Source organism: Chelon labrosus (genome assembly GCF_963514085.1).
Source record: "Chelon labrosus genome assembly, chromosome: 11".
NCBI lineage: Eukaryota > Metazoa > Chordata > Actinopteri > Mugiliformes > Mugilidae > Chelon > Chelon labrosus.
Window position 1 is genome coordinate 5,524,817 of NC_140344.1, and position 26,878 is coordinate 5,551,694.

At 41.5% G+C, this 26,878-nt stretch overlaps 2 protein-coding genes across 2 annotated transcripts; one reads left to right on the forward strand and one right to left on the reverse strand.

Annotated features, from left to right (window-relative positions):
- Positions 1-10,165: 10,165 nt before the first annotated feature.
- Positions 10,166-15,170, reverse strand: nts (neurotensin). Its single transcript, XM_084555788.1, has 4 exons — positions 14,857-15,170; positions 13,940-14,001; positions 11,452-11,652; positions 10,166-10,486 (listed from the first exon to the last, which is right to left on the reverse strand). Exons 1-4 carry the CDS (start codon positions 14,915-14,917, stop codon positions 10,343-10,345), a joined length of 468 nt encoding a protein of 155 aa, XP_084411914.1. The 5' UTR covers positions 14,918-15,170; the 3' UTR covers positions 10,166-10,342.
- Positions 15,171-16,695: 1,525 nt separating this feature from the next.
- rassf9 (Ras association domain family member 9) lies at positions 16,696-26,612 on the forward strand. Its single transcript, XM_084554742.1, has 2 exons — positions 16,696-17,235; positions 24,168-26,612. Exons 1-2 carry the CDS (start codon positions 17,189-17,191, stop codon positions 25,423-25,425), a joined length of 1,305 nt encoding a protein of 434 aa, XP_084410868.1. The 5' UTR covers positions 16,696-17,188; the 3' UTR covers positions 25,426-26,612.
- The last annotated feature ends 266 nt before the right edge of the window (positions 26,613-26,878 follow it).

A 26,878-nucleotide genomic window follows, 5' to 3' on the forward strand; every position in this document is an offset into this window, starting at 1 on the left:
CACTAATGGCATGGATCATCATAGATGCTGGCTTTACAATTGTGTACTGGAGGGTCCCTCTTCTCTTTGCCCTGGAGGACAAAAAAAATTCTCAGCAGTGTTCCTGAGCCCATACAGTTGTAGCAGAATGAAGGCTGTTGCTGTGTGTTTTTGATTGGTCTGTCGCCAGCCAATGTGCTGCAGAGTCACTATAAAAATAGGAAGTTGGTTGATGTGCCCTTTCCTGACTCTGAGCACATAAACCCCTTGTTCCAGGTTACCTGACCTGCTGTTGCAGGTTTTCCATCCAAGTCCAGTCCTGTGGGATTGCGCTGTTTAAGGCCACTTCTGGTGACTGCCTGTTGTTGGCGTGCTACTTCCTGCAGACTTCCGAAGTCCAAATACTCCCTACAGGAGTTATCAGGACCTCTTTTTGTACCTGATCTGCCTTTTGGGATCCATTGGCCTTTGGATATCTTCCCCTTTTATCTATGTTGCCCTTGGGTTTTGGCTTCTGGAGCGTTTATATTTGGAGAAGTTTTGGGCATAGTTGTCTGCTGTGCTGACGTGAGCCAACTTTCTTATTGTGCACAGCTAATGTGGTTAGCTGTGCTTCTTGTCCTCCAGACGACCGTCGGTGTGTTTCTAGATTTGTATTAAGTTTTTTTTATATTTTGTTAAAAAGCAAATTTTGTCTGTAATTTGCATCTTTCTTGATTTTGTGTAGTTTTGCCGAATTGGGCTGTTGATTGCATAAGTACATTATTTTGAGAATTATGTTCATTTACTTTGTGTTCTCTTGTAATTCTTTTCTTTGTGTGGGCTCCCAATCTTCGGGTGCCTGGGCTTCTGTGATGGTGGCATCTCCTTCACTGTGCACCACCTGTTGGCTTGTTCATACTGTGTGTGTTTGGGGTGACAAAGATCCCTCCTCTCCACCGGTAAGCCTCAGTTCTGAACCAGCTTTTAACGAACGTGTGGGTGACAGTTGGCTCTTTAATATTGTATAAAATAAAACAGTCTTTATGGATGGAACCTCGTCTCTTGCCTGTTCGCATAACGAACCAGAGTGCCTTATTGGGATTTATTAATAATCCCTGGGTGAAATTCCCAGGGTGGCGTTGTTGGATTGTTTTATTTCAATTGGGCCACACAAGTCAGTCAAACCTTTGCTCCACCAGTAGCCCTCACCACAGTTGTTTCCACTACAATTGTCTCTATTTTCATTGCAGTACTGTCTGTATGCCTAAAGATCGAAGGCATTCAGTATCTAGTACAATTATTTTGTACCTTGCATAGATTTGGCTCAACAATTTAAGACTGTCTCTCGGAGTTGTGAACCCCTCCTCGTGTTTACTCTGAGATGCTCTTTTTATATCCAGTCATGTTACTGACCTGTTGCCAGTTAATCATAAGTTGTGAGATGTTCCAATAGATGTCTTATTAGCATGACACCACTTTTCCAGTATTTTGTTTCTTGTAATGCCAGACCCAACTATTTTTCAAAGGTTTAAATTTGCTCACCTTTCATAATTCATGCATCAGAGGGTTAAAAATAAACATATTCCTCAAAAAATTCTCAGTCTTAACATTTTATACTACTTTTAAACTATTTTTCAACTTACATATATGGGTTTGACTATTTTGTGATTACAGCATTGCCTTCTGTTTTAATTTCCAGTTTACAAAGCATCCCACATTTTTGGGGGGGAAATTGGGTCATACATCCGGTGTGCATGACTACATGACAACAGGCTTGCAGGTTTATATTCGCCGTATGCCAAGTTAAGGTATGACTAGACCTGCTACCACCGATCATTTTGAACAGACATGAAAATGAAGATTTGCTATTGATTAAAGATGATTAAATTAGATGGTTGAGACGGAAGCAAGGCTGTAACAGCCCTTAATGTGAGAAGTAGGAGGAGATTTTAATTTATTAATAATTATGTAATGAGCAGTAATTAAGTGCAATCATCGACTCACTGACAGAATGTTAGCTTTTTTCTGACACCGCTTTCTCAGACAGTAAATGCTTATTGTGTGCAGTCACTATATAACTTTATCAAAGAACTTGTGCTTTCAAAAGTGGCACATCAAGTACACAACATGGCGTTCAAGTGGTAACGACAAGAAGTCATGACAAGACCGCTGCTAGGTTTCTGTTGACATCTAGAAGCCACCAAGGCTAACAGTTAGCTAGCTACATATTATAACTACAAAGAAGCCTCTAGAAAACAGAATTCCGCTGTCATTTCTGAAAACTTCCTGGATACCACAAGAGGGGGCTGTTCTTATGGATTTGTCTCCTAAGCATGGTAGGCATTTGAAGGCAGCACATGGGGAAAAAAATCACTGTGTACACACCATTCATTACTTATGGGAACCTTCATGATCTCCAATGTAATGATTTTGAGTTTGCCACAAGTACACTGAAACGTTTGCAGTGCAGTGGGTTTTCTGACATTCAAATGGTCTGAATGCTATTTTAAACATGCAGAATGTTGTTTGACATTGTCTTGCATTAGCGTTGCCTTCACATTAGGGCACGTTATCCATGCCATGACCACTAATGTACCTCCACAGCGTCATAGATGCTGGCTTTACAACTGTGTACTGATAACAAGATGGAGGGTCCCTGATTTCTTTGACCCGGAGGACCCAGCATTTACAGCAAAGAATCTAATTGCTTTTTTCCACCATGGATTACCACCTCATTAATGCATGCTAGCAGTTAAACATACAAAGTGCATACAGAAAGCTTCCTATGTATTGTAACAATTAGTCTGACTATACACATGGTAGGCCAACTTCCTCACTTCCTCACGCCTATTGGTTTTAGTGGTCATGCTCCATCCACACACAAAAATTACAGTAGCCTTTCACAGCTGCTGTAAAGTTTCCATCCGACCATAAAGAAATGCAGGGGCTTAGTCCATATAGTTATCAGAATTACGGACACAAAAGAAGGCTGTGTGGAAACAAGGCATCAGAGATGTTTGCCTGCCTCTGTTTTTTTTATGCTAATACTAATTCAGAATGTGTCAACCTCATTTCCATGTCGCACAAGCATCAGCTCAATTAGAGTGAAAGTCCACATAGCTTTGATTTGCTCTGTTGTTCCTCAGGATGAGAAAATCTCCAATCAGAGCAAAACCCAACCTCTTGAGATGGATAGCAAAAACGCAATGGTTTGGTGATGGCGAATAAAGTCTGAAGTTTGGTGTTTTTGTTGAACTTTCACTCTGTCCTCTGTCTAACTAACCAGAGACAATTATTCACAAGTGACATCAACAGCCTCACCTGTGACAATAAACAGCTCAGACATGGCTTTCCCTTCACTGCCATTGCTGAAGGCTTCAGTAATGCCAGCCATATGTGAGGCCTAATTACTTTCTCAGCTGGCCCCTGCACCAAGGTCGCACTTGTTATGCCACTGTCCCATCCACACGATCAGATTTCTCACAAAGGGAGCTAATCTCATTCCTTCACAAGCCATTATCTTGATCGGACTGGCTTTTTACGCAATTTGCAATGCTGTCCAGATGAGAGAATGACTTTCCTTTAGCAGGAGTGAAGACGCCCATCAGCATCCCACTGAGAAGCTTCAAACTGTCAGCCAACATCCACCAACTCCAAATTGGAGTTAAATTGAAGAGGCGTCCGGCTGGAGAAAGGCCAAGACAAGCAGGCCTGAGCGCTGCTGCAGCGGCAGATGTCGATGAAGGTTTTTAATGGAGTTGAATTAATTCACGCAGGGTGTAATTTGTCCTGTGGATGTGGGAGGCGTACTAAGCCTGAACTTTTTCAGGGTCATGGGAGTCGTTATATTGACAGACATCTGCCGAGGCAGCCTGCAAATTTGCAAAAACTGACAGATCTGTTCTGATGTTGAGATAATGATAAATCACATTGCTCCGATGTGAGGCTTGTTGTGGAGCCAAAGCTGTGCCCTCACATATGTTTGGCCAAGACTCTGGAAATGGAGAGTGTCAAAGACTTGAAGAAACTACTGAAATAGTCTCCTGGTTCATTTTCCAAATCTAAATTGGTCCATTTTATGCAATTCCATGTATTGTACTGTGCTACAGTTTTTGTCACTGATAGTTAGGTGAGGTGAGTTTTTATTTACAAGCTGACAGTGCAAAGAAAACACATCAGTCAGTATTTGGCATGCCCACCTTCTTTAAATTTAAATGAGCACTAGTTTGGGTACAGTGTGCATTTTTCAAGGTTTTTGATAAGTCGATTGTTCCAGGCATCATTCCAGGAAAACTTGATACAGATCTGCGGATTTAGATGTTCTCAGTGTCTTCTGTCTCTTCATGAAAACCAAACCAACTCTATGATGCTGAGATCAGTGTTCTTTGGAGACCGTGCCATCTGTTGAAGCATTCCTTCCTCTTCTTGTGGCTGAAGATAGTTCTTTACTGTGGCTGTTTGTTTGGGGTAGTTGGCAGAATTTGGAACGGGATGAATCAGAAGCTTCTCTGATGGTGTTCTATGAACAATAAGAATCTAAACATCTTAAAATTGTAAAAGTGCCGTGTAAAAATTAAGCAGTAGAATTTCATGTTTCTTAGCTCACAATAGCTAAGAAACAGGTAAGATAAGACTACAGTTTTAAAAACAGTACACATTTTTACCAACAGAGGACATTAACTTCATTTGACAACACTGGCATTCTGCAAGGATCTCAAATTTGAGATATCAGTTCAAAGTTTAAGAGCTGGAATTTCTCGGTTACAGTCGAGTCGATTTAGAACAACCTGTCCATTTCTGTCATGTTCATCCATCCTTCAATTCTTTCTTAACCCAGCCAGCAAAGCACCGATGATTGGTTTGACTTTTAGTTGTCAGTGATTTCAGTTGCTTTGAGTGTTTATAGATCTGTCAGTCAATTTTACAGTGAAAGGAGTTCCTAATCTTGTTGTTTGAATGTTAGTGAGGAAGGCAACTCATTTCCTTGTTGTTTACATCTCCGTTAATGATTGTGCCTGGACGGCTGTAGAGGGAACAACAGATGATACTGAAAAACTTGTATGTTTGGGGTGTTACAGACCTGGAGCTCCTCAGATGAATTCATACGTGAACTGAGTCCAGTTGTACTTAATTATAAACGTGTAGTCAGCGTAAACTGACTTGTGTGCATCATGCCTATAATCTTTCAATGTAGCCACCTTTGTGCTCGCTGCCATAACATTATGTATGGTGCTTCAGTTATTCAGTTTGATGCACTGGGGGCCAAACCAAAGCAACGTTACTGTAGCTCCCACTGAAACTGAAACTAATCTAAAACAGTTCTCACACTGTCACTTTTTATTTAACTCTAAGTGAATTGTTGCAGAATGTGGCTAAAATTTAATGAATTGTGGATAACACTGAAAGATGAATAACACTCATAGTGACATGCGGCTGTGGCTCAGTAGGTAGAGCCACGAACCAGAGGGTTAGCAGTTCAATCCCTGGAATGTGAAACATGCCAAAGTGTCTTTGAGCAAGACACTGAGTAGATGCGTCTGTGACTGTAAAGCGCTTTGAGTACCAATTGTAATTTCCCCATTGCGGGATCAATAAAGGTTTCATTCATTCATTCATTCATTCAATAGGTAGAAAAGCTCTGTATAAAAACGAGGCCATTTACCATCTCTATATTCTGAATTGATGTTCAGACAGAATAGTATGAGCAAAATACTACTGATGAAGAACAAAAGGTTATTCTTGGAAGATATACTATTATGTTCTTGCCTTTTCCTACTCCTGTCAACTTTTGGCTTCATTTTGTGACGTACTGCCACCTGCTGGTACTGAGCCTACATGTGCATTGCTAAAAAAAAAATAAAAATAAATGAAGGGACAGGCTCTTTAGGGAAAAGAGAGGGATTAGGTTCCATCCTCTGGTGATTAACTTTTATTAAAGTTGTATTTTACTATGGTAGGACATTTGAGTATCTTGTGTGCAGACTGTCATGCGTTCCTTTTGTTCTGGAGACACGGTGCAGCTTTTCTTCAAGAGATAAGAAAAGAAAAGAAAAAAAAATGATTTAAAGAAACTCCCTGGATGGAGACTGAAATGGCTGTGACTGTGCACCTCTTAAGTTTTCAGTGATTCCAAGGCTTTTAAAGTCGCTTTAACATTCAAGCTAAACGAAATGCCGTGCCTCTGGGTACACTGTGAGCTCTAAAACAAAAATGTTCTAGCAAAGGACAGTTTTAAACTTATTTTTTCACTGTGTTGTTTGGAGTTTAGTACAGCCACGGTTTGAAAGACTAAACTAATTCAACCATAGTGGTGATGGTCTGCAGAATGGAAGTATAGGTTTGCCTTTTCCGGAATTTGCTCAGTTTTCACATCTGCTTTGATTCTAACCGGATAGAAGAATTTGTGAAAAGGTCTTAATCAAAGACTCAAACGAGGCAGGAACATCAAACAGCGGCAGATTACTTTGACCTTTTTACTGGTAGTATAGGTGTGAAACAAGCATTTCCAGTCCATGTTCCAGGGTTCTGATTACCCCCTGAACGTTTACTACAATATGTTGGATATGAAAACTCATCTGCAAATGAGAGTTCACAAAGAGGTCCCTTAAAAAGCTACCCTTGTGGATCATTTTCAATTTGAGCCTTTTTATAGGCTGACTTTCAGATATATTTGTTGTTATGAAGATAAGAATTTACTGGAGCTCTTTTCAGAAGAAAATATTACATGTGGTTTTACTGTCAGATTGCTCTTTGACATGGCTTCAGATAAATGTTTACCAAAAATAATTATATTTAATGCCTTTATTGGTTCTTTGTCCCATTTTATGTAGAGTAAAAAGCTGTGTCGCTTTGGCCTGGAACAAACTGGATTAAACTGAGCAGAATTCTTTAACGCCCAATTACTGCGGCAACTACTGATACAACAATCCTCTGTTTCCATGTACAGTTCAGGTTAAAGCCGCAAGATGACTAAAAAAGAAAAGATTGTGTCATTGCAAGAGTTTAAAAAAACATATTTTGCTGCTGAAAATTACGCTGGACCAAAGAAAACATCTGCGTTCTCATTTCATGCAGTATTACTTCCTCTGTATTTGATTCCTACAGAGACTTTGAGCCTGTTTTTTTTTCTTCTTCTTTTCAATAAGCTGTTCTTCCGCCTCTTGTATTTCCGTGACACTTTGCAGTCATTCATGTTCATTCTGTAAACCAGGCCAGCGGACTAGTTAAACAACACCGCCATCCGCTGCCTGTGATGGGTACATACAGTACGCTGTTGCTGGCCTCCGACACAACAAGAAGAAGAAGAATGGAGGCAAGCTATGCGATATATTTTTTGACCTTCTTACGTGCGAACCTTCCCGCGCTACACAGTCTGATGCATTCAAATCAAACATCTAGCACTTAACAAGAGTCTAAGTGTCTCACTTAAATGCACGTTAGCAGTAATTGTTGAGGGAATGTTTAAGCGGCGGCTTTTGCAACGCACTGAGTGGATAAACATGTACCTGGAGTGGATAAAAAGCTTGAACAGCGAAGGCAACAAATGACTTTGCCCTAACACAATCTGAGTTTGAAGTACTTCTAAGTGTGTCAGCACTTGCTGCACATTTCTCCACTCTCTCCACTCCACCTCTGGGTCATTTTTTGCTTTAAGTTCTCAAAAAAGTAGAATGAATTACTTGATGTGGTTCCTAGAAAGCCTCTTAAACGTTTGACATTAAAGGATTTAACCTTAAATCCATGTATCAAGCAATACATTTAGATTAGGCTGAGCCTTTCATTCTCAGATTTCAGATTTCCGCTGTCACCCCAATAAAAAGGAGGTTGAATTTTCTTTTATGGCTCTCAGAGAATTGATAAAATTACACTGTAACCTTTTCCTGCCCAAGAAATGTGGTCATAGTGAGGTCTGTGGATTATCATCATAACTAGAGTGTTGTTTTTAGAGTCATAAAATCTCAGAGTGACCCAGTTTGACCCCTACCATGAGCGCGGCTCTGAGGTATGGCTCTTTTTAGAATTGTATTTATAGGGGCCCGTGTGCAGACAAGATATTGTGCAGAACATCTGACTGGATTGAGTTCAGACTGACCGCTTTAATGTGTGGTGAGTCACTTCTAGACATGTGTAACCAAAGATGGCCTTTGTAGCTAATCCTCCTGCACTAGTCAGGCGGCTAGATGAGGGGCCTCAGGGAGAGAAAAATACACAGGGATCTACTCTAACAGGATATATTCTTTAAATCAAGTCTAGTGTCTATTGAGGGGAATGCTTTTCTTTCCATATAGCTTAAAATCCAACCATTTTACTTCACCTGCTCAGTGGCACTATAACATTAAATAATGGACAGGTGCTAGCGTGTGCACTCATGTTTTGTTTTGGGTAGATTTCCAGCTATCTTTTTTTTTATTTCAGAGACGCTGCTCAAAGCCTCAGTTTGTTCATTTCTCTGCACTCCATCTGTGGCTGTCAGGGTTAAGAACCAACTTTCAAAGAACGCCAGCGCACTTTGATTTGGAGATGAAACTGCCATTTATAAAGGCCAAGACTCTCATTCGCGGCAGTGAAAGTCTGTTTTATCTGTCGCGGTCAAAGGGCCTCAGTGCCCCTTTGAAAAATGTTCAGCACAACATACCCTAATAAGAGCAACGCTGGTATGTGAAGTGCCACGTGCTGAATTTTAACACCAACAATTCATTATTGCATCCATTTCCAGACATCACTCGAGTTATTCCATGAGTGGCATTTGCAGATATGACTCATGTTGAATCATGGACGATAAATGACAGCAATGAGAACTGATGGCATCTTTGTAGTTACTGATCTGTAATTGATCTTTAAAGGATAAAATATTCTGTAGCTTTCTGACTCATGCAAAAGCCATGGGAGAATAAATTCAACAATGTGTTTGGCCATCTCAAGAGTTTTGACTTCTGTTTCCTGCCAAGAAAGTATTTCACACATGATTTACACCGATCAGCCACAACATTATGACCGGGAGAATAAAATTGACCATCTTGTGACAATACAATGTTCTGCTGGCTGCATCCTGCTGGGGATGGCTGCTGCCATCAAGGAGTGTCATTGCTATAGGGTGGGGTGCCTGGTCTGGTCTAGGTGGGTGCTACATGTCTGAGTAACATCCACATGAATGTCAGGTCCAAAGGTTTCCCTGACACAGGCCCACACACAAAAACAGGAACAACTCAAAAAACATGAAGAACAGCACAAGGTGTTGACCTGGCTTCCAAATTCACTAGATCCCAAACTGATCAAGTATCTGTAGGATGATCCACAGACGCCCCTCCCCTCAACCCATAGGACCCAAAGGCCCCCACTAATAACATTCTGTTGCCAGACACCACAGGACACCCTCAGAAGGCCCATGTCCATTCTCTGATGAGTCACAACTGTTTTGTAGGCACAAGACAGACCTACACAGCATTAGGTCATAATGTTGTACCTTTAAGATGTACACAGTGATGCTTTACTGGATTTTACTCAAATAGGAGTAAAACTGTGCATTTGAGACAATATTCACCTGAAGATTAATCCCATCATATTTCTAGCAGCATGTCAGTGTATGGTGGGCATAGACCGTATTTTAGCCAGTGATTATAAAGAGGTTCAGACGTTCCGTGTTGAATTAGAATGGGCTATTAATTAATGAATTACAGCGGCAGACTTTTCAAGCCATAACTATTCACAGTTCCAATAGTTCCTTTCTTTCTGATAACAGTCTATCACTAAGAAAGGTTTATTACATTTTCTGTTATTTATAATGGCACATACTTGTTGAATCATACATGCTGAACATTAGTTTCACTGAAAGAACAAAATGCTTCAAAGATCTATGTACTTTTAATTAAAAAAAAGGGTGAATTCCCAGACTGTTCACGGTAATTAATTATTACAAAATATAAGTGCTGAGGTTATTAGTCCAACTTTTGGTGATCCTTTGTTTGTACCCAAACGTTAAAGAAATGCTCTTTTTTTTTTTTTTACTCATTTAACCGTGCAGTCCTTTCAGCTTTATTGTGTCAAAAACAGAAAAGACAAATTGTCACATCACACTGGTTTTGTACCATGACTCATTTAATCATATCCTCAAACAAAATAGACTTATGGCGTCGTGAAGAAATAGATTAAATAAATACAGTTTCTCAGAGATCCACATCTGTTGGTTGCTCAGGGTTTTATTTTCAGGAGCCTCAGTGTCGGACATACAATCAAAGGGTCTATCTGGATAAAAACAGGAAAAGAAAAAAAAAAAACACTGCAGCTACAAGAAGACAGAGAGATTAAAAACACGGTCACATGATCACAGAAGGTATGCGGTCTGGTCCCCTAAAACGTCACTTCGGTCAGCAGGATGGCTCTGTCAGTAAACTGTACTTCGCTTTAAGATGTACGGCCTCCTGGACTTGGCGGTGTGCCCAACTTGCCTCTTCAGTATGTATGGTGATTTTCGTTTCAGTGGAGTGTCACTGTTCTCCTCTGAGTATTCTAGAGAGTCTTGGAGTAGCTGTGGGTGGGGGGGCAGAGGGAGACACGGTGGCAGATGAGTGTCACACAACGCGCGGGGAAACGGCAGGCAAACACATGTTTTGTTGCTGAGTGGCAGGGTAATGGGTAGCTGCGGCGGCGTAGCTGTGATTAAACGAGTGCTCCCGCTCAGTGCTTTCATGCATGGCAAAACAGGTGCTAATCTGCAGGCGTTGTGTTAAGATTTAAAAAAAATAAATAAATAAATTATAAAAAAAAGAGGCGGAAAGCTGCTGTGTAAGGAGCTGAGAGTGGAGGAGAACATGACGGAGGGGAGCGAGGAGGACACAAGGACGGGGAGAGATTTAATGGGGTGTGTTTACTCTAGGCAAGGATGCTGTGTGGTTGTGAGTGTGTAGCACAATACATGTGTTTAGGACACTGTATATCTGCCAAGACATGCTGTTATTGGCTCCGCTGGGTTATATGTGTTGTGTTTGTGCTTCTTTTTTTTTTTGCAGCTTTCACTCTTGTGTAGCACTTCAGCTCGACAACTGGCTGTTTAATTTAGAGAAAAAGCTTTTATTTTTGTAAAAATTTGTCAAATGGAATCCACATTTTCTGTTCAAAACAAAAAAGCCTCTATGTGTGAGGTGGGAAGTGTACAATTTAATGGTACTGGTAATCCTTAAAGATTTCCTCTAAAATGACAAACACTGCATATTACTCTTTTCTATTGTGCTGTCTCGTATTTGTTGAGCAGACAGGTTGTATGAGATAAGCTGATAAAATATTCTAATGGTGTTCGTAACCTCTTCATCAAATTCAGATCTACATAAACGCAAAGCTCATGCTGTCGGGATGAGAGAATAAAGTTGATGCGGTGCTTCCACTCTTACAGCATGCACAGAAACATGCAATTCTTAGCAAACATGCAAAAAAAAACATCTTATACTGTATAAAGACGACTACTTTTTCTGTCACTGTGTGTGCGTGTCATCTCACCCTCTCCTCCCGGCTCTGCAGCGCTTGGCAGATGTGTTGCAGGTTGTACAGCTCCCCCAGCAGCTGGAGGCTCTCGTCCCTCAGCTCGCCTTCTTCCTCCTCCTCGCCGGTCCATGCCTCCTGCCTCAGGCTGCTCATCATCCTACACAGGTTGGTCAGCGACACGCGCCAGTAGGGGGCACTCTGCTTATTGTGTTTCATCTGCGGAGAAGGGGACAGGGACGGAGGAGGGGATGGTCAGCCGGAGGAAGGATACGGTTCCAAATCGAATTCAGGATGTGACTGTGGGTTTTCTACATTTAAAGATATTACATATTGAATTGAATTCTGGTTTAATTCATGCTTTGGACTGTGGTGAAGCGAATCTTGAGCTGAGGAGAAGCCGCAGAAGATGAAAACACAATTAAACAACCTGATGTTTTAACTTTTATGTTAAAGTTTTACATTTATTACATCCTTTTGACAATTTTCTGTGCAAACCTTTCTTCAGTTTTCTGGTTTATTAAGTTAGAACTGAATAAGTAAATGCACTGATCTGATCATCAGGTCACCATCATAAAGCAATTTAGGGTTAGGGTTAGAAAGAACAATTCTGCATGTTTTTGCTCTTAGTCCTTATCCAGTCATAAATTGTGTAAATCTCTCTAAACCCTATTTCATTGTTATTCCATTCACAGCTTTGGTTTTATGAAGTACTGTGGTGTAAATACTATTTTGGAGCTTTTCCCCACACAGCCCTTTAATGTGCTGCTTTTCACAGTTACAGTAGTCAAAGCAGTTACAAGACCATGGCTATTCCTTTTAAGAGACACTGAGGATGCTGCATCAGACACTTTAACACTACATTCTGTGCACTGATGCAGACGGCCATATGTCGAGACAGCAGTTAGAAAATATCTTTGCTTTTCTTAGCCATTCTTATAAGCACCCAACTGAGATTTCATCCACGTCTAACCTCATTTAGCTGCCGCATGTTGCGCTATAATCTAGTTTGAAGGCGAGAGATGGCGAGGGGCCCCCAGGGGGTCCTCCGTGCGCGTGGGCCGCCGGTGTCACACTCGCCGCCGCAGAGACCTCTGGGTGTCAATGAGGCTGACGGAGGGAAATTGGCGGCTGCGACTTATTGTTAGTGGCCACGAGCGCTCCGAGGCGCGCTCCGCTCATGTCGTTTTATGAGCAGCAGAGGGATCTAGTGTCCTCTGATGTTGTAAAGACAGAAGCCAGACAGGTTCCTTTTGTTTGTCAGGAAGGAGACATGTAGCTAATTAAAGGTGTGGAGGCGTCCAAAGAACAACACTCCCGGGATCAAACATGAGCTGCTGACATTTGGAAATCAATCACGGATCAAAGACTTCAATGGTTTTAATTTAGTTCTAAATGAAGTGAGTGAATGGGGCCAGGTGTTGCAAGGTCACACGGAGGATTATGTAGCTTCATTGTGATCTACTACCTTAATTCTAGTTAGTAAATGGATAATATAAGTGAATGAATTAATAAGTGAAATCAATTAGTGTCTCTACAGAAAGCTGCTTAAAATCTGAAAATGCTTAATATACATTTAGGATTACAAGCTGATAGGTAGTGCAGTGGTCAGGCTCAGACCTGATAGACCAACTCATGAAGCCTGGCTGTAGAAAAATGTAATCATACTGAAGAGCCACAGGGTAGATCTACCTCCTACCGCTAATCAGATGAGAAAAGTGGAAAAGCAGGTCAGTCCATTTAGTTGTCACCAAAAAAAAAAAAAAAAAACAGAAAAGAAAGAAAAGACATGTGTATTGTTCAGATAGAGCCTCTAGCATCTCAATAGAATGCTGCGCTTTCCAGTCTCTGGAGCACTCCATCAGTCATCCGGCAAGTTATTATTACAATCATCACCCCTGAGCAACCTCCGAGCATCAGTAGCAATGAATCACATGGCTGATTTGTCACCATCACGTCCCCCGTTACGAGCCCTGCGGTTATTTATCAAAGAAAGAGAGGTGGAAGACGTGTCGTTACGATGCTGTCAGGTCTATCTGAATCCTATTAGGCTCGGCCATCGGTCTCTGCGCGCCTGTGGGTCCACTTTCGCCTTCGCTTCCCTCCTCCAGCTTTGCGCGGCCTTGAGCGCACATCGCCAGATAAATGCGATAAAAACCTAAAAGTTACAGCTCAGTTACTTCCTTCTGCGTCAGATCTTACTTTCTCCTCATGTGGAGGAGGACGTGCTCACGACTGCGGCAAATAGAGTGTTGTTTTTTTGTTTTTTCTTCGGACATGAGTGGCACAAATAATACCTTGTATAGTAAATGATTTATCTTGCACTCAGCATGAGCACAAGCGAAAGGTGAGGCTATGAGTGAAGCATGGATTTCATGAAAGAACACCTGGGCAGCCTGTGTGTGTGTGTGTTTGAGGGAGGTACAGGGGTCACTGACTGACAGGGTGGACTGAAGTGTCTTGGAAACCCAGTCTCTGATTTCACAGCTGCGAAAACACAGTGTACCTTCGAAGTGAAGAGACTGCTGAGTAGCTCCTCTTCTAGTGCTCGCTGCTCCTGGTCGACGTCTGTCAAAGAAAAACAGGAGAGAAACCTTCAACCAGATCCAATTAGTAGTTAAAAATCAGATGCCAATTACGTACGGTGCTATAGATGCTCTTTATCAATTTGCCCAGTGTTATCAGCTAGTACTTAGACAAATTGATCATCTTTGTGAGGTGACATGAAGAGTTTTGCAACATTCTTGTCGGATGGTAACCACCTTTGATCTTTAAGGTTGACACACTACTGATCACCATGTGCCCTAAGAGTTAGACAAAGCACAACTTCTCCATGCAGCGTCTTTCTGTGCAAGACATGGATCCAAATGTTTCTGTCTTTCCCTGGCTCGTTGACCAAATACAGACTTTGCAGTCCATTTTAATTCCACAAGGATTTAGACTTATTTACGTATTTAATGCAAAATAAACGAATAAAAATGAGTTCATTTGAGCTTGATTGCAAAGAATGTTTTGCAATGCTCGTGACTTCTAGAGCATGAATGATGCATCACTGCATCGGATCGCTGAGGGAAAAGGGATTATGGTCCGATGAGACGGGGGAATGGTGAATCAACAAGTCACAATATTTTAATGCTATGTGAGTCAAGAAAAAAGAAACAGCCCTGAGAATAAATAACTTTTCTTGCACGGTATTGCAGTATTATGTTCTGGACAGCCAAGACAGAAAGTCCTTCACGTTCTAAAAAGAATGTCTGAAGGAGGAATTGTTATTCAGTAATATGCAACAACATTACAAAGTGATGCACCACATGTTGCATACAGTAGTTTTTGAGAGAGGGAAATGGCTAGACACAGTGTCGTGGCGTTTCCCTCTTTTTGTTTATCAATATGAAATTATGCGTGGACAACTCCACTGCTTACCTGTATTAAGGGCACCACAAGTGAAACAGAGGAGAAGCACACACGCCAACTGTGCCTGCATCTTGATGAGCCAAACAAAATTAAAAACCAAAAAAAAAAAGGGTCCCACGCTGAAGAATTCACCTGAGGAGGAATCTAGTCCATAAGGTTAAGGGTCAGACCCTGACAGCTAAAGTTGCTGGAGAGAGGATTTTAATAATGCTGCTCCTTTTTTTCCTTCTTCTTCTGATTCTTCTGATTCTCTTCCAGATCCAAACACGCGTTTGCAGTTTTCTGGTTGGATGTGAAGTGCAGTGGGCTCCATTCCCTCAGTATATAAGAGCTGATGTGATGTCAGAGGATCAGTCTCTCAACCCCCCTTTCCCCTCCCTCCCACCACCTCTCTGCATCTCCGCCCCCCCCCCCCCCCCCCCCCTTCCCACCCACTAACACGGCCCCCTCGTGCCATCCACCCATCCATCTCTCTTCATATCATCTCTTTCCTCCTTTCTCTGTGTCATCAGTTCATCAGACGTCACTTTGGCATCACGAGGCGAAAGGTTTTTGCGTCAGGGCTCGGAAGATTTGGCTACTTCCCGTCATGGATACGCAGAGTCTGGGGTTTGATTTGCTCATGTCTCCCAGTGATGGGTAGCGGGGGTGATGTGGGAGGGTGCACTAATCAGACTCTCTCTTTGTGTCACTATCTGGAGATAAAACACATCTATTCATATTGTAAACTGTGTCTCTTTTTAAATCAACAGGTGGTTGTCTAAACGAGTGCCTGATAAAAAAAAAACATTAGTCTTCGTGATCTAAATGTGTATATAACAGGATTTAACTGTAAATCATTAACAGCCTTTTATGCTAATTGGCATTCTAAGCCTTTGACGTATCACATGATCATGAGAGGTTTTCAACAAATTGGAGTTTTTTTCCTGAGCATTTTCTTTCCTTATTTTTTAAGTGCAGATTCTCGGCTTTGGAGGAAATGTTTACGATTTATGGCTCTTAAATATGCAGCCTCCTCTTTATCAAGGGACAATTGGACAGGTGTGGGATATTCCCTTCAATTATTCCCTTGGATCAGTTCCAAGTAGGGCACTTTAATTTTGAAATCGTTTCTCTTAACCCACAACATGCATTCACGGGAGCTCTTAAATGCGAGTGAAACAGTAAATCTTTAGGCTGTAAAAACAAGACGAGCCCATCAGAGAGACAGCAGGAACGCCAACTCAATGCTTTGACTTCAAGCTGAGAGTCTACACTTTAAGCCCATATTCATCATAGCTGTAACTTGAATATGTTTGGGGGAAAATTCTGTGAAAAAGTTTGTTCTTGGAGACACACTCCCCACCAGATCCATTTGGTGGCTGTTTGAGAGCTTTCAGCTGTCATCTTCATGGTTCTTCCAGGTTTCATCCAGGTTGTATACTTGAAATTAAAATAAAAAAATATAAAAGCAGTGTAAATAATCAGATCTGGTTTGGCATCAAGGCTGAGATTATTCTCTGGGCGGCTACGAAATACAAGTAAACAAAAGTCAAACACTACAATGTCAACCATTATATTCTGACTTCTGTTAATGTAGTTAAAACCGAGCTTTTGTGTTATGGTTTTGTTACAGAAATGTTTCAATAAAAATAAATACTTTGGAATCCTATGGAACAATAGTATGCAACAATTAGGTGCTCTCTTTCTCTTGTGTCCCAACCTTGGACGTGTTTAAAGCCAAGAGAGGTGCCTCAGCTGTCTGTCTCAACTGTTCCAGCCATATTATAATTGGCTCCCACAGAGAATGATCTCCTTTTGATATAAATAGCCCAGTTGGAACAACTTTGACACTTGTGTGTCCAATAAGAGACATATCCAGCATGTGAACCACTAGACTGCTGGACTGACTTGATATCTGAATTTCATCCTTGTCATTTGGACCCAGCAGCCACATTAAGTTGCCAGACCCCCAGGAGGTTACACTTTATCCTAGATGTTATGAAGTGCAGCTCAAACAATTTATCATTTATGAAATGTGCATGTGTAGTTTCTCTAAAATCCCAATATTTTTTAGGCTATGTTAGAACACTTTTTGAAATAAACAGCCATAGGAATGTACTTTCTTCTCTTCCTTCAGTGTGGGAGTTTCTGCCTTTGATCCTGCAGGTGGAAGAGTTTCACCACCAAATCTCTGAAGTCGTGGGAAACACCTCCCTCCGCTTTTCGGATGGGTCGGACAGAGTTGCAAACGGGACACCCTTAACTTTCCTGAAACATTCCATTAGGTGTCCGCCGTCCTGCCATGCTGGGACTGTAACGCATTTCGGATCGCCGGTCTGCTTCCTTGCGCTCCCGAGTCATGGCTCCGTTTGGAAAAAACTTCCTGAAAGCTCGACTGAAAAACAGGTAACACGATGAGATTTGTTCAAACCTTCTGAGAGTGTTTTATTTTTCCCCCCTGCGAGTCAGAAGTGTTGGAAAGCACTTAGTGGTGAACCGTCGAGGAGGGAGACGAATTACGCACAACGCAGCGCGCATCGAATTAGCGTGTGTCTTAGCGACACAGGGAAGTTGATAGTGAAGTTTTGAGTTCGCACACATATATTTTTACCTGCTTGTATTAGAATATTTCTACAGGCTGCTGTACAAATGTAAGTAAAGTACTCATAACCGAATCAGTCAAATGCGCAATTAAATTAATTAATTTAGGAGACAAACTTCTTATGAGTATAGAATTTTCTTTTTTCCCCTTTCTCTCAGTGACATTAATAACCGTACAACAGACTTATCTTACTGTTTTAAACCAATATCAACCAACATCACAAAGTTTATGTGCTGCCATATTACCATTTAGGGGTAATACTGTATGTGGAAACCGAGTCAAACTCGGAGGCAGAGGTGCAAGTGTCTGTGTACATGCAGAGGAGGGAGGAAGGACTGGGGGCCTTTAAAATCCATAAAAAAACATAGATACATGAAATGCAACCTTCAGTGGTGATCCTCATTCCTTAAACTATACCCAGCACTGTACACCAGCTCACAGGAGCTCCAACCTTCCCCTCCTCTGTAATTACTACAGGTGCTATTTTTAATAGCCGTTTCATCTGAGACAGAGAGGCCTTAGAACAGCGGTCCTGTCATCAGCACTTGCATAATTTGCTTTAGCAATTTCTCCAAGTGCCTATCTTGGCCTTTTGATGTGCCTTCGTCTGCAGCTGAGGTCCAGCCGCAGCTTTGAAAAGGTGGGAAGATTAGATTGACTGAGCCACAAGCTGTCGTCTGTTGCCGGTGCATGGGAGACTCTGTTTGGATTGTTGACTGCAATTTTTTATTGAGCAGAGCTGGCAAACACAGATTCTCTTTGAGTGTATCTGGGCTGCGGTCTCATCCCTTGCAGGGGAACGCAATAAGGAAAGTATTTTTCATGAGATTCACTCATTACTCTCACTTACCACCAAAACCAATAAAAAGGGTATGGATTAAGTGCAGAAGTGAAACCAGCTTTAATGCTAAATTACTGTACAAACCTCGTTGACAGTGGCACCAGCAGCAGAATGGATGTGTTTTCACATCACACATAGTCGAGAAGAATTATCTTTGATAACTTCAAACAGTCTGACTGAAGCTGTCTCCAGTGGACGTCTTATTTTTTGTCTGTATTGCGTAGTAATTACCATTGCTGCTCCTATAATTATCTCAAGTGTTTAGATCTCTAGATATGTCAACTGTTTGGTTTTCAGAAACTTGGCTCTTACTGAAAGACTGAGCTGGATGTTTGCCAAAGAATGATAAGATGTGAGGCTCATGAACACAAATACAAGTCAAAAGTGGAGATGGTTACAGCTGACAATGTGTGATTGAATACTCTTTACCATCAGGGTCACAGTGAGGTCGTGAGGGTGTCATGTCGCCATGCGGCACATGCAGGCCTCTAGGAGATTCAAATGAAACGGTTGCCAGCCAGTGACAAATGTGGCCAAAGCAATGTAGTGACCTCTTGCTCTTAGCCACAATTGCAGCATTACAGCATTGTGCATAGGGCCAATTAGCTGCTGAAATGACGCGGTTATGCAGACTAGCAGGCTGCAGCAGACAATATAAAAACAGCGCTGCTTGTGTTGAAAGAGACAAGAGAAGTCATTTATTTTCAACGAGCACAAGCGTATTTGGTGATTCACAGACGCGCTGGGGGAGAAAATAATAGGGGTGGGTGGTTTCGCAGAGGAAAGGAAGAGAGGGGAAGGGGTGTGTTGTGTCTCTGCTCACAGATGCCTATCAGAGCGGGAGTCTTCCCAGAGATCAACATATCCAGATAGAAGAGTGATGTTATTTCCTCATCCTCTTTAAGATAACAGCCAGAGGAAGTGTCTCTTGTCCAGCCCTGAGTTTATTCTCTGTGTTCCTTACTTCCGTTGAACAAATAAGAAGAAAAAAAACACTACACTTTCTATATTGAATGTTTTGGTCATTGTATGTTTTATGCTTTTATGCACATATTACAGGCCAGCACATTTTCAACATGACCGGATAAACTAAGCGCTGCATGGTAGTCAGGGCTGCTTTGAGTAGTTAATCGAATGCCAATGGAATGGCTTGATGTTATTAACATTTCCTTAATGGAGAGCAAAGTAAAGGTCATGTGTCTGCAATGTGGTGTGTCGTGTCTACCAGCAGGTGCTGAGATTTCTTAAGCTGATTTTAAAGGGTTAGTTTACCAGGTACAGATGTAGTAATCATTTTCATAGGAACTAGTTTTAAAGAGTTCCTTGAGAGACTCAAGAAATGCGACGCAACAAATAGCAACGTATCTTAAAAATAATTGGATTGCTTTCCATGAAATATAGCACAAATATTCAAAGGAGGCCAGATGATGAATATTACTGACTTGGATGATCCCCTGACTTTTCCTCTGGTGCCACAGTGAGGCTGACATTTGTAGTTTTACGCGTCATGTCTGCTATTGAACGGATCGTCATTAAATTTGTAGCAGACGTCCACCTTCATCTCAGGATGAGTTTTAACCTCTTTCATGATGCCTTGATTTTACGTCCAGCACCCTCGCCAGGTCAAAATACCTTTTAAACCGCTGACTTTCACATTGGCCTTAAGTCTTCTTTGTGTTTGCTGCTAATTAGAGTGCTGTTATCATTGGAAATTACATTTAAGGACGATTATGAGCATGCAGTTTCTCACTGTATACAGAAATTACATTAAAAGAATGTAAAGGAAGGCGCCATTGTAGATAGATGAATCTATCAGTGCGTTTCATTCGGGAATAATTTACTGTATATCCAACAGTCGTACCTCACCTTACAGTCTATTTGACTTGAAAGAGAAAAACTGCAATTGCATCGACACTAATCCAGATGCAAACCAAATTTTCATTCCACGGCAAGGAAATCAAAACATGTTGACAGCAGCTGGCTACACCATATACTTCCCCATGTGCTATCAAAGCCTAGTTCTCAATTGAAATATCTGCATCACCCTATCCTATCACCACTGATTTGAGAAAACCTGTTGAGGCCATGGAGGGCTATAATTCTAATTTGCTATGACTTGTTCGAAACCACCTGCATGCCGTCCTCTGTGGCAACTTGTAGCTGCAAATTTATGACACAGGAGGGGATGGTTAATGTCTACAAGGTGTCATTATGTGTGTTACAATCGAAGCGAGCCATGCCACCGCGGTAGAGCCGTAACGTGATCTCCGCGCAGGAACTTGCACCAGAATTCCTGTAAGTTTAAGTGTAGCTGTGTCCCATTTCTCTGATGTCTCACTGGATACCTCTAAGTTCAACCTGAGGTCAAGTGGGTCCGCTCAGGTTTCTTGGGTCTGCTCGAGTGTCAAGTGTTGAGGTGTAACCCTTCCTGTGATACTCGCCCTGCAGCACGCATCCTTATTGTGACAGGAAATTTATGTTTTAGTTTTCTTTTAACGTGCTTGTAAAATCCAATTCCACATCAAGTCTGAGTTCATTATAGTATCAGTAACAGCTTTGTATTTACAGACTAAAGCTATGACCTATGAGGGCACCCTCATTTGTGGCGCAGCTTAATCCCAAGCTATGCATATCAAATGGCACCCAAAGTGACAACCCTTATGAACGTGTTAGCTGCGATGCAATCAGCCCAACGGTGCGTGCACTGTATGCATGTAAGACCGGGCAGGACGTGTTACTAGTTTTGATATCAGTTTCAAAATACTTGTTCTGTGTAACATTTTAAGGTTTCAGTCTTACAGGAAAGTAAAGTATTTACAGGAATTTACAAAAGACGACAAGTCAAAACGTACATGTGGATGTTAAACTATGACAAACAAAACAAATCATTTAAATACTCTCCCCTGAGTTCCACATTTTAGTCCAAATTACATTTGGTTTAGGTGACAGCTTTGTGCATCGTTGTTCCTCAGTTGTTTTTCCTCGAGCATCGCACTCTAACACAATCAGCTGCAGTTTTTTTCTGGCCTCTCCTTCTACAGACACGTTACAGAATCCAAGTCAAAAGCAGTAATCAGCGATCTCTTGTTGACACGGGAGGTGTGCAGTCAGAAATGTTATCGTAGTTGCCTCAAATGCCAAAAAACACACACATTTGATAACACTTTATTCACATTAGAGTGGAGCAGAAAGCAGACCATAGCGACCGATATGGAATCCATTTTTCTTCCCCTTCCTCCCTCTGTCCACTGAACTGTGGTGGCCGGATGTAGCCTGAGTGTTGGTGATTGTGGCCCGGGACAAATACAGGTGTTTCCCTGCCTTGCTTTACCCTCTTCCTGCGCTGCTGAGGTTCTGGGTCACCCTCCCTGAAATATCCAATTGTCTAAAGAGCGTGTTTATCCACCTGTATGTTGAGAAATGAGCACAGAAACAGGATTCTCGCATGTTTGGGTTCGTAGGAAATATTTGTGCTTCAGTTTATTTAAAGCTTTTTAGTACACTATTTTCTTTACCCTGTCATGTATTCCCTCCTCTCCTAATCATCCTTAACTATTCGCCCATGTAACCATCTGTGCTCCATCTTCCATCCGTGCACTGCAATACAGAATGAACAGTGCAGGCTTTCCAGTGGTGGAAGATGTTTTCATCTTGCTTCATCTTCATCCTACTATGATTAAGTACCTCATGTAGCAAAGAAACTCAGCTATCCCTTTAAATCTTCCGTGTGTAGGTGGTTGCATATTAATCCTTAATAATGCATCTTAATTCATACGATGATGAATCCCAAAAGTTACAGTTGTTGAATTCAGTTTGGATGCAGTTTCTGATGCTGGCTTAAGTATTTACAATTCTGAACAACCCAAACATTAAGTGTTGCAGAGCTGTTGCGTTAGATTGCTACGTCATACACGTGTGGTCTTTAGTCTTCACAAACACTGTTGTAGAAAGAGGTTGGTAGAAATCTGTCAAAGTCGTCATGGTCAATGTCTATGAATGCAGGAGGCATGCCAGATTTGTTTGGCCTACGCATAGCTCAGGTATTTGCTTTGCCCTGCTTGAGGGTCTCAATAACCATTAACCTGCCTCTTGCATTGTATGTATTCGCATTCCTGAGAACTTATTCACCAGCAGTTTACACAGTGCTCCAGTTGTGTGTTTTTCACTTTGTGTGGGAACCCAAACACGGCAGTATCAGTCTGTAAAATCCGAAAACTGAGAGACAATGCAGCATTTCTGTTCTCCGTTTTGATTGTTTAATATCTTGCCTACTGGTGTCAGTGTGAAGGAGGGGGGAGGGTATCTGTATCATCTTGTGAGGATGTGTACTTTTGTCCTCCCCCTCTCTCGTGACAATCAGTGGTTGACGCGAGCCTCAGTCGGCCAAGTCTGTCCCAGCAGATAGCGGATACACGATAAAAGGTTCAGATCTGTAGCCATTACTGCATACCAAGCTCAGGAACAACACCAAACATGTGATAGTCAGGCTGAACAGGCATAGTATTTGACTTTGATCACAAAGTTTGCATTTCACTTACATACAGTTAAGAGTGCATTTAGAAAGTTTTATCTATATTTAGTAAATAATAAAACAAACTCAAAAATGTCACATCAGTGGTTTCGGTCCATCAGTCTCATAATGTCACCAAGTCTCCTGATGAGCTAGAGCGAAACTCCCTCAGTGATGTTTTCTGTTCATTTGAAACCAAATTTGTGAGTTCTTTTAGATTACCCCATCACTCTCATGTATTACAGATTAATAAGACTGCTGAGTTTCAAAACCGCAGACCAACATTGCTTCAGCCCACAAAATCCATCTGCATTTTTTTTGTCTGTTGGTGATATTATATGGGTAATCTCTCTGGTTTCTTTGACATTGTGTATAATTACAGGAGTATAATGTGTTACTTAGTTTTCCTTTAGAGTAGGATTTAACTTCATGTCTATGTAATTCACGAAGACAGAATCTTGGCAGTCCATCAGAATATAACGCAGTTAATCACATGAGCTGCAGAATATTCCTAACATGCTATCTCTCATATAAATAATACCGTGATACATCATTCTTTATCTTAAAATCAAATTGAAATGTCTGGCAACATTATCGACTTATTCGATTACTTGTGTGTTCTGTCTGCATTGCCGGTGCCCATCATTTAATGACTGGATATTAGGTAGTGGATATTACCGGTGGTCCATTAGCCATGTAAAAAATGGATATTGTCAGCCCATCAGGGGTCAATTTTTGAACAAGTTTTACGGTCCAGACAAAAAGGTAATGAGGGCCTTGGGGTTAAATAGCTCAGAACCGAACCATTAAATGATCATCTCTGATGAATAAGACGATGAGTAACAGTCTAATAGAATCAAGCCAGGCAGCACAAAATGAGCGAATGTAGTTTTCTGCTCATTGACCTAATGGAAACCCATCAAAGTGGGATTTATTCATGAAAACATATTACTTAGAAAGTGAAAGCATTTCAGTGGCTTGGAAGAGTATCTGTGTTGTACTGCGACTATGTAAAAAAAAGAAAACATACTTCTTCTTTGAAGCACATTGTTAAAATGAATCTAGGTGGCCTATGCAGGTTTAAGGCGCTGCCCACGCAATGTAATCTGCCCTGATTCACGTTCTACTGGGGACCATTTTGCATGTAATCTCCTCTCTCTGCCTTCTCATAGTCTGTCATCTCTCCTTAACTCCCCAGACATGTTAGGGGATTCAAGAAATGTTAGGTATTCTGATGGTTTAACGTAAACATTGTAGTGTTATGGATGACGATAAATTACTGCCAGGAAACTGTTGGAAAAACCTGGATGCGAAGGGTTAAGACTTCCAAATGTGTCATTCCAAACCCACAAGTGTAAGCTTTGTTTTTTTTGTGTCTCTCCTAGGACAAAAGATGCAGAGCCTGTGGTAGGAAAGGAGATCCAAGTTACTGTCTGCAATGAAGAGAAGGTTGTCTGTGGAGTAACAAAGCACACAACATGTGCAGATATGATTCAGGCATTACTGGAGGATCACAAGTCAATCCCAGAAAGCAAGCGGCTTCTTCATGGGGAAACCAAAGACTTCTGTCTTGTTGAGCGGTGGAAAGGTTTTGAGAGAGCCTTGCCTCCTTTGACCAGAATCCTGAGACTCTGGTATGCTTGGGGAGACCAGAGACCCTTTATCCAGTTTATTTTAGTCAAAACCAGTGATTTTGTGCCTCAGCCTGTTAAGAAGGGTGGAAAGGCCAAGCCAAAGCATGGCCGCACTCAGTATGCCCAGTCTCTACCAGTGGAGAAGCAAAAGCGCTTGGTGAAGAAAGCTTTCCGGAAGCTGGAGAAGATTCACAAGGAGAGCAAGAGCTCCCCGGGTGCTGAAGAGGTCGACCGGATGGTGCAGCTCATTCTCAACCAGGACCACACAATCAGGCAGCAGATCCAGCGGATAAGGGAGCTGGATTTGGATATGGAGCGGTTTGAGATGCAAGTGCAGAGGGAGGCGGAGGCTGAGAGCTCACTGGCTCAGGCTTGTGGTTCAAATTTGGAGGCACACAGTGAGGAGCAGCTTCAGGAGTACTTGTACACCAGTGATGGGGTTGAACAGCTGGAGATGCAAGTTCAGAGGCACCAGGCGCTCATCCTACAGCTGTCCCTGGATATAGATGCCGAGCTGAGGAAGGCCAGCTTTCCTCCGAGCCAAGATGAGGATGGTGAGCTGGAAGGAGCTGCAGCGGCGGCGGCTTCCTGGACTCCCTCTGACACAGAAGAAGCATTCTATGCTGCTGAACTAAAGAGGCTACATGATGAACTGAGGCACGGCATCTTCACCGGTGTGTCCCTTCACAACCAAGCTGCTGAAATAGAGAGGCAGCTGAAGCACTTTGACAGTACACTGGTTTCCAAGGACAAAGAGTGCTGGCAGCTGGCCGCCCAGCTGAACTCACTGCAGATCATGGACAACATAGAGGAGGAGAAGAAACCCATACCTGTCCCTCTAACAAGTGAGACTCAGTGCAGCGTCTCCCAGACAGTAAAACTCAAACACAGCCTGTCCCCTCTAGACATCACAGACACAGACTCAGACACTGGGATTAGCTCCACACACAGTCAGGACTCGCTGTCACCATGTCTCGACTTCCCTCCCCCACTGGACACAGATGTTTGAAGAACCCTGTTGACACTGCAATTTAATGTTCTGTGGACACCAGCCCCAGTTTGCACCTCTAAGGTGGCATTTAATTTTAGTCTTAGATGAGCCTGAAGGATAACAGGCTTTGCAAACTAGCTGAGGCTATAAATGTTGTGATATGTAGCACGGTCCATGGTATGTATAAACCCCTTTACAATGAGTGAAACTCAGAAGGTCATTAAAATAGCAGTGAAACATTGACTGGACAGAAGAAAAAAAAAATTGTTTTAGCGTCTCACAGTTTTTGCTGTTTCTTAGTTTGGTGTTCAACCAAACAAAAACTTAGATACAAAATGCATATATTAACTTGTGACATTTCACAAAGAAAAATGGTGATCATTAGATTTATCAGTTTGGTTACTTTTTCCAAAGATTGTGGGTTAAAGTTAAGTTTTTGATCCTGAGTATTAATAATTTATTTTTAGATTTTTCTAGTAAAAATCATTTCGAATTAATTTTGGAGAACAGGCAGATTTTATTTTAGTCTGTTGGACAGAGAAGGAAATTCATTCAGCTTCAGTCCCAATTTAAGTTACATTCTGGGTTATCCTAAGTCTTAAGGGTATAATAAAATAAAGCATGCAAGACGCTAACTGGAGTTGTGTATGCACAAAGAACAGTAAACCACTGTTTTGGTCTACCATTTTTAAGTGCAAAGTGTTGATTTTCCGACAAAGATACAAAGAGCCTTCCCCAGGCTTTACCAGACTTAGTTACTTAAAGAAACTTTGCTTAAATTTTGTCACAGTCTCACTAGATCAAACTGAATGTATACTCTCTGCCCTTAAAGTTCTCAATCTTTTTTACGAAGCTGCACTTCTTTGAACACACGTAAGTCTGTTAACACTGTTTTATATTAAAACAAATACCTAAATGGTTTGGATATAGATATGGATATATATATATATAGATATGTTAAATGTATTTTAACATCCATCTTGACTGTACTGTAAATACATATGCTGATGTACAGTAAGTACTGTAAATAATTCTCATGATGCAGGCATGGTTTTTAAAGACAATTTGATACAACAAAATATATATATATATATATATATTTATTTCCCATGCTGTATTTCACTTCTTTTTTTTTGTAAAACATAACACAAACACAAATCTCTGTACCATCTTTGTTCACTTCCTTAAACAGAGAGTAAAATGTATGTTTCACCTTAAGGCTTTCATAATAAAGACTAATACTGTAAGTGTCTTAAAAAACACAGTTGAGTTGGTTTGTACTTCTGTCTAAAAAGGGTGTAGTTTAGAAGATGTTAAAACTGCAAAGTGGCGGAAAAAAGAGGCAGCTCTGAGTGCCAAAAACACAGAACTGAAATTTCTAGATCCCTCAAAGTGCTGCGTCATCGTAGAGAAATGACACAGCTACCTTGGAGCCCCCCTCCGGCCGCTGCACCATGTAATCAGACGAGAT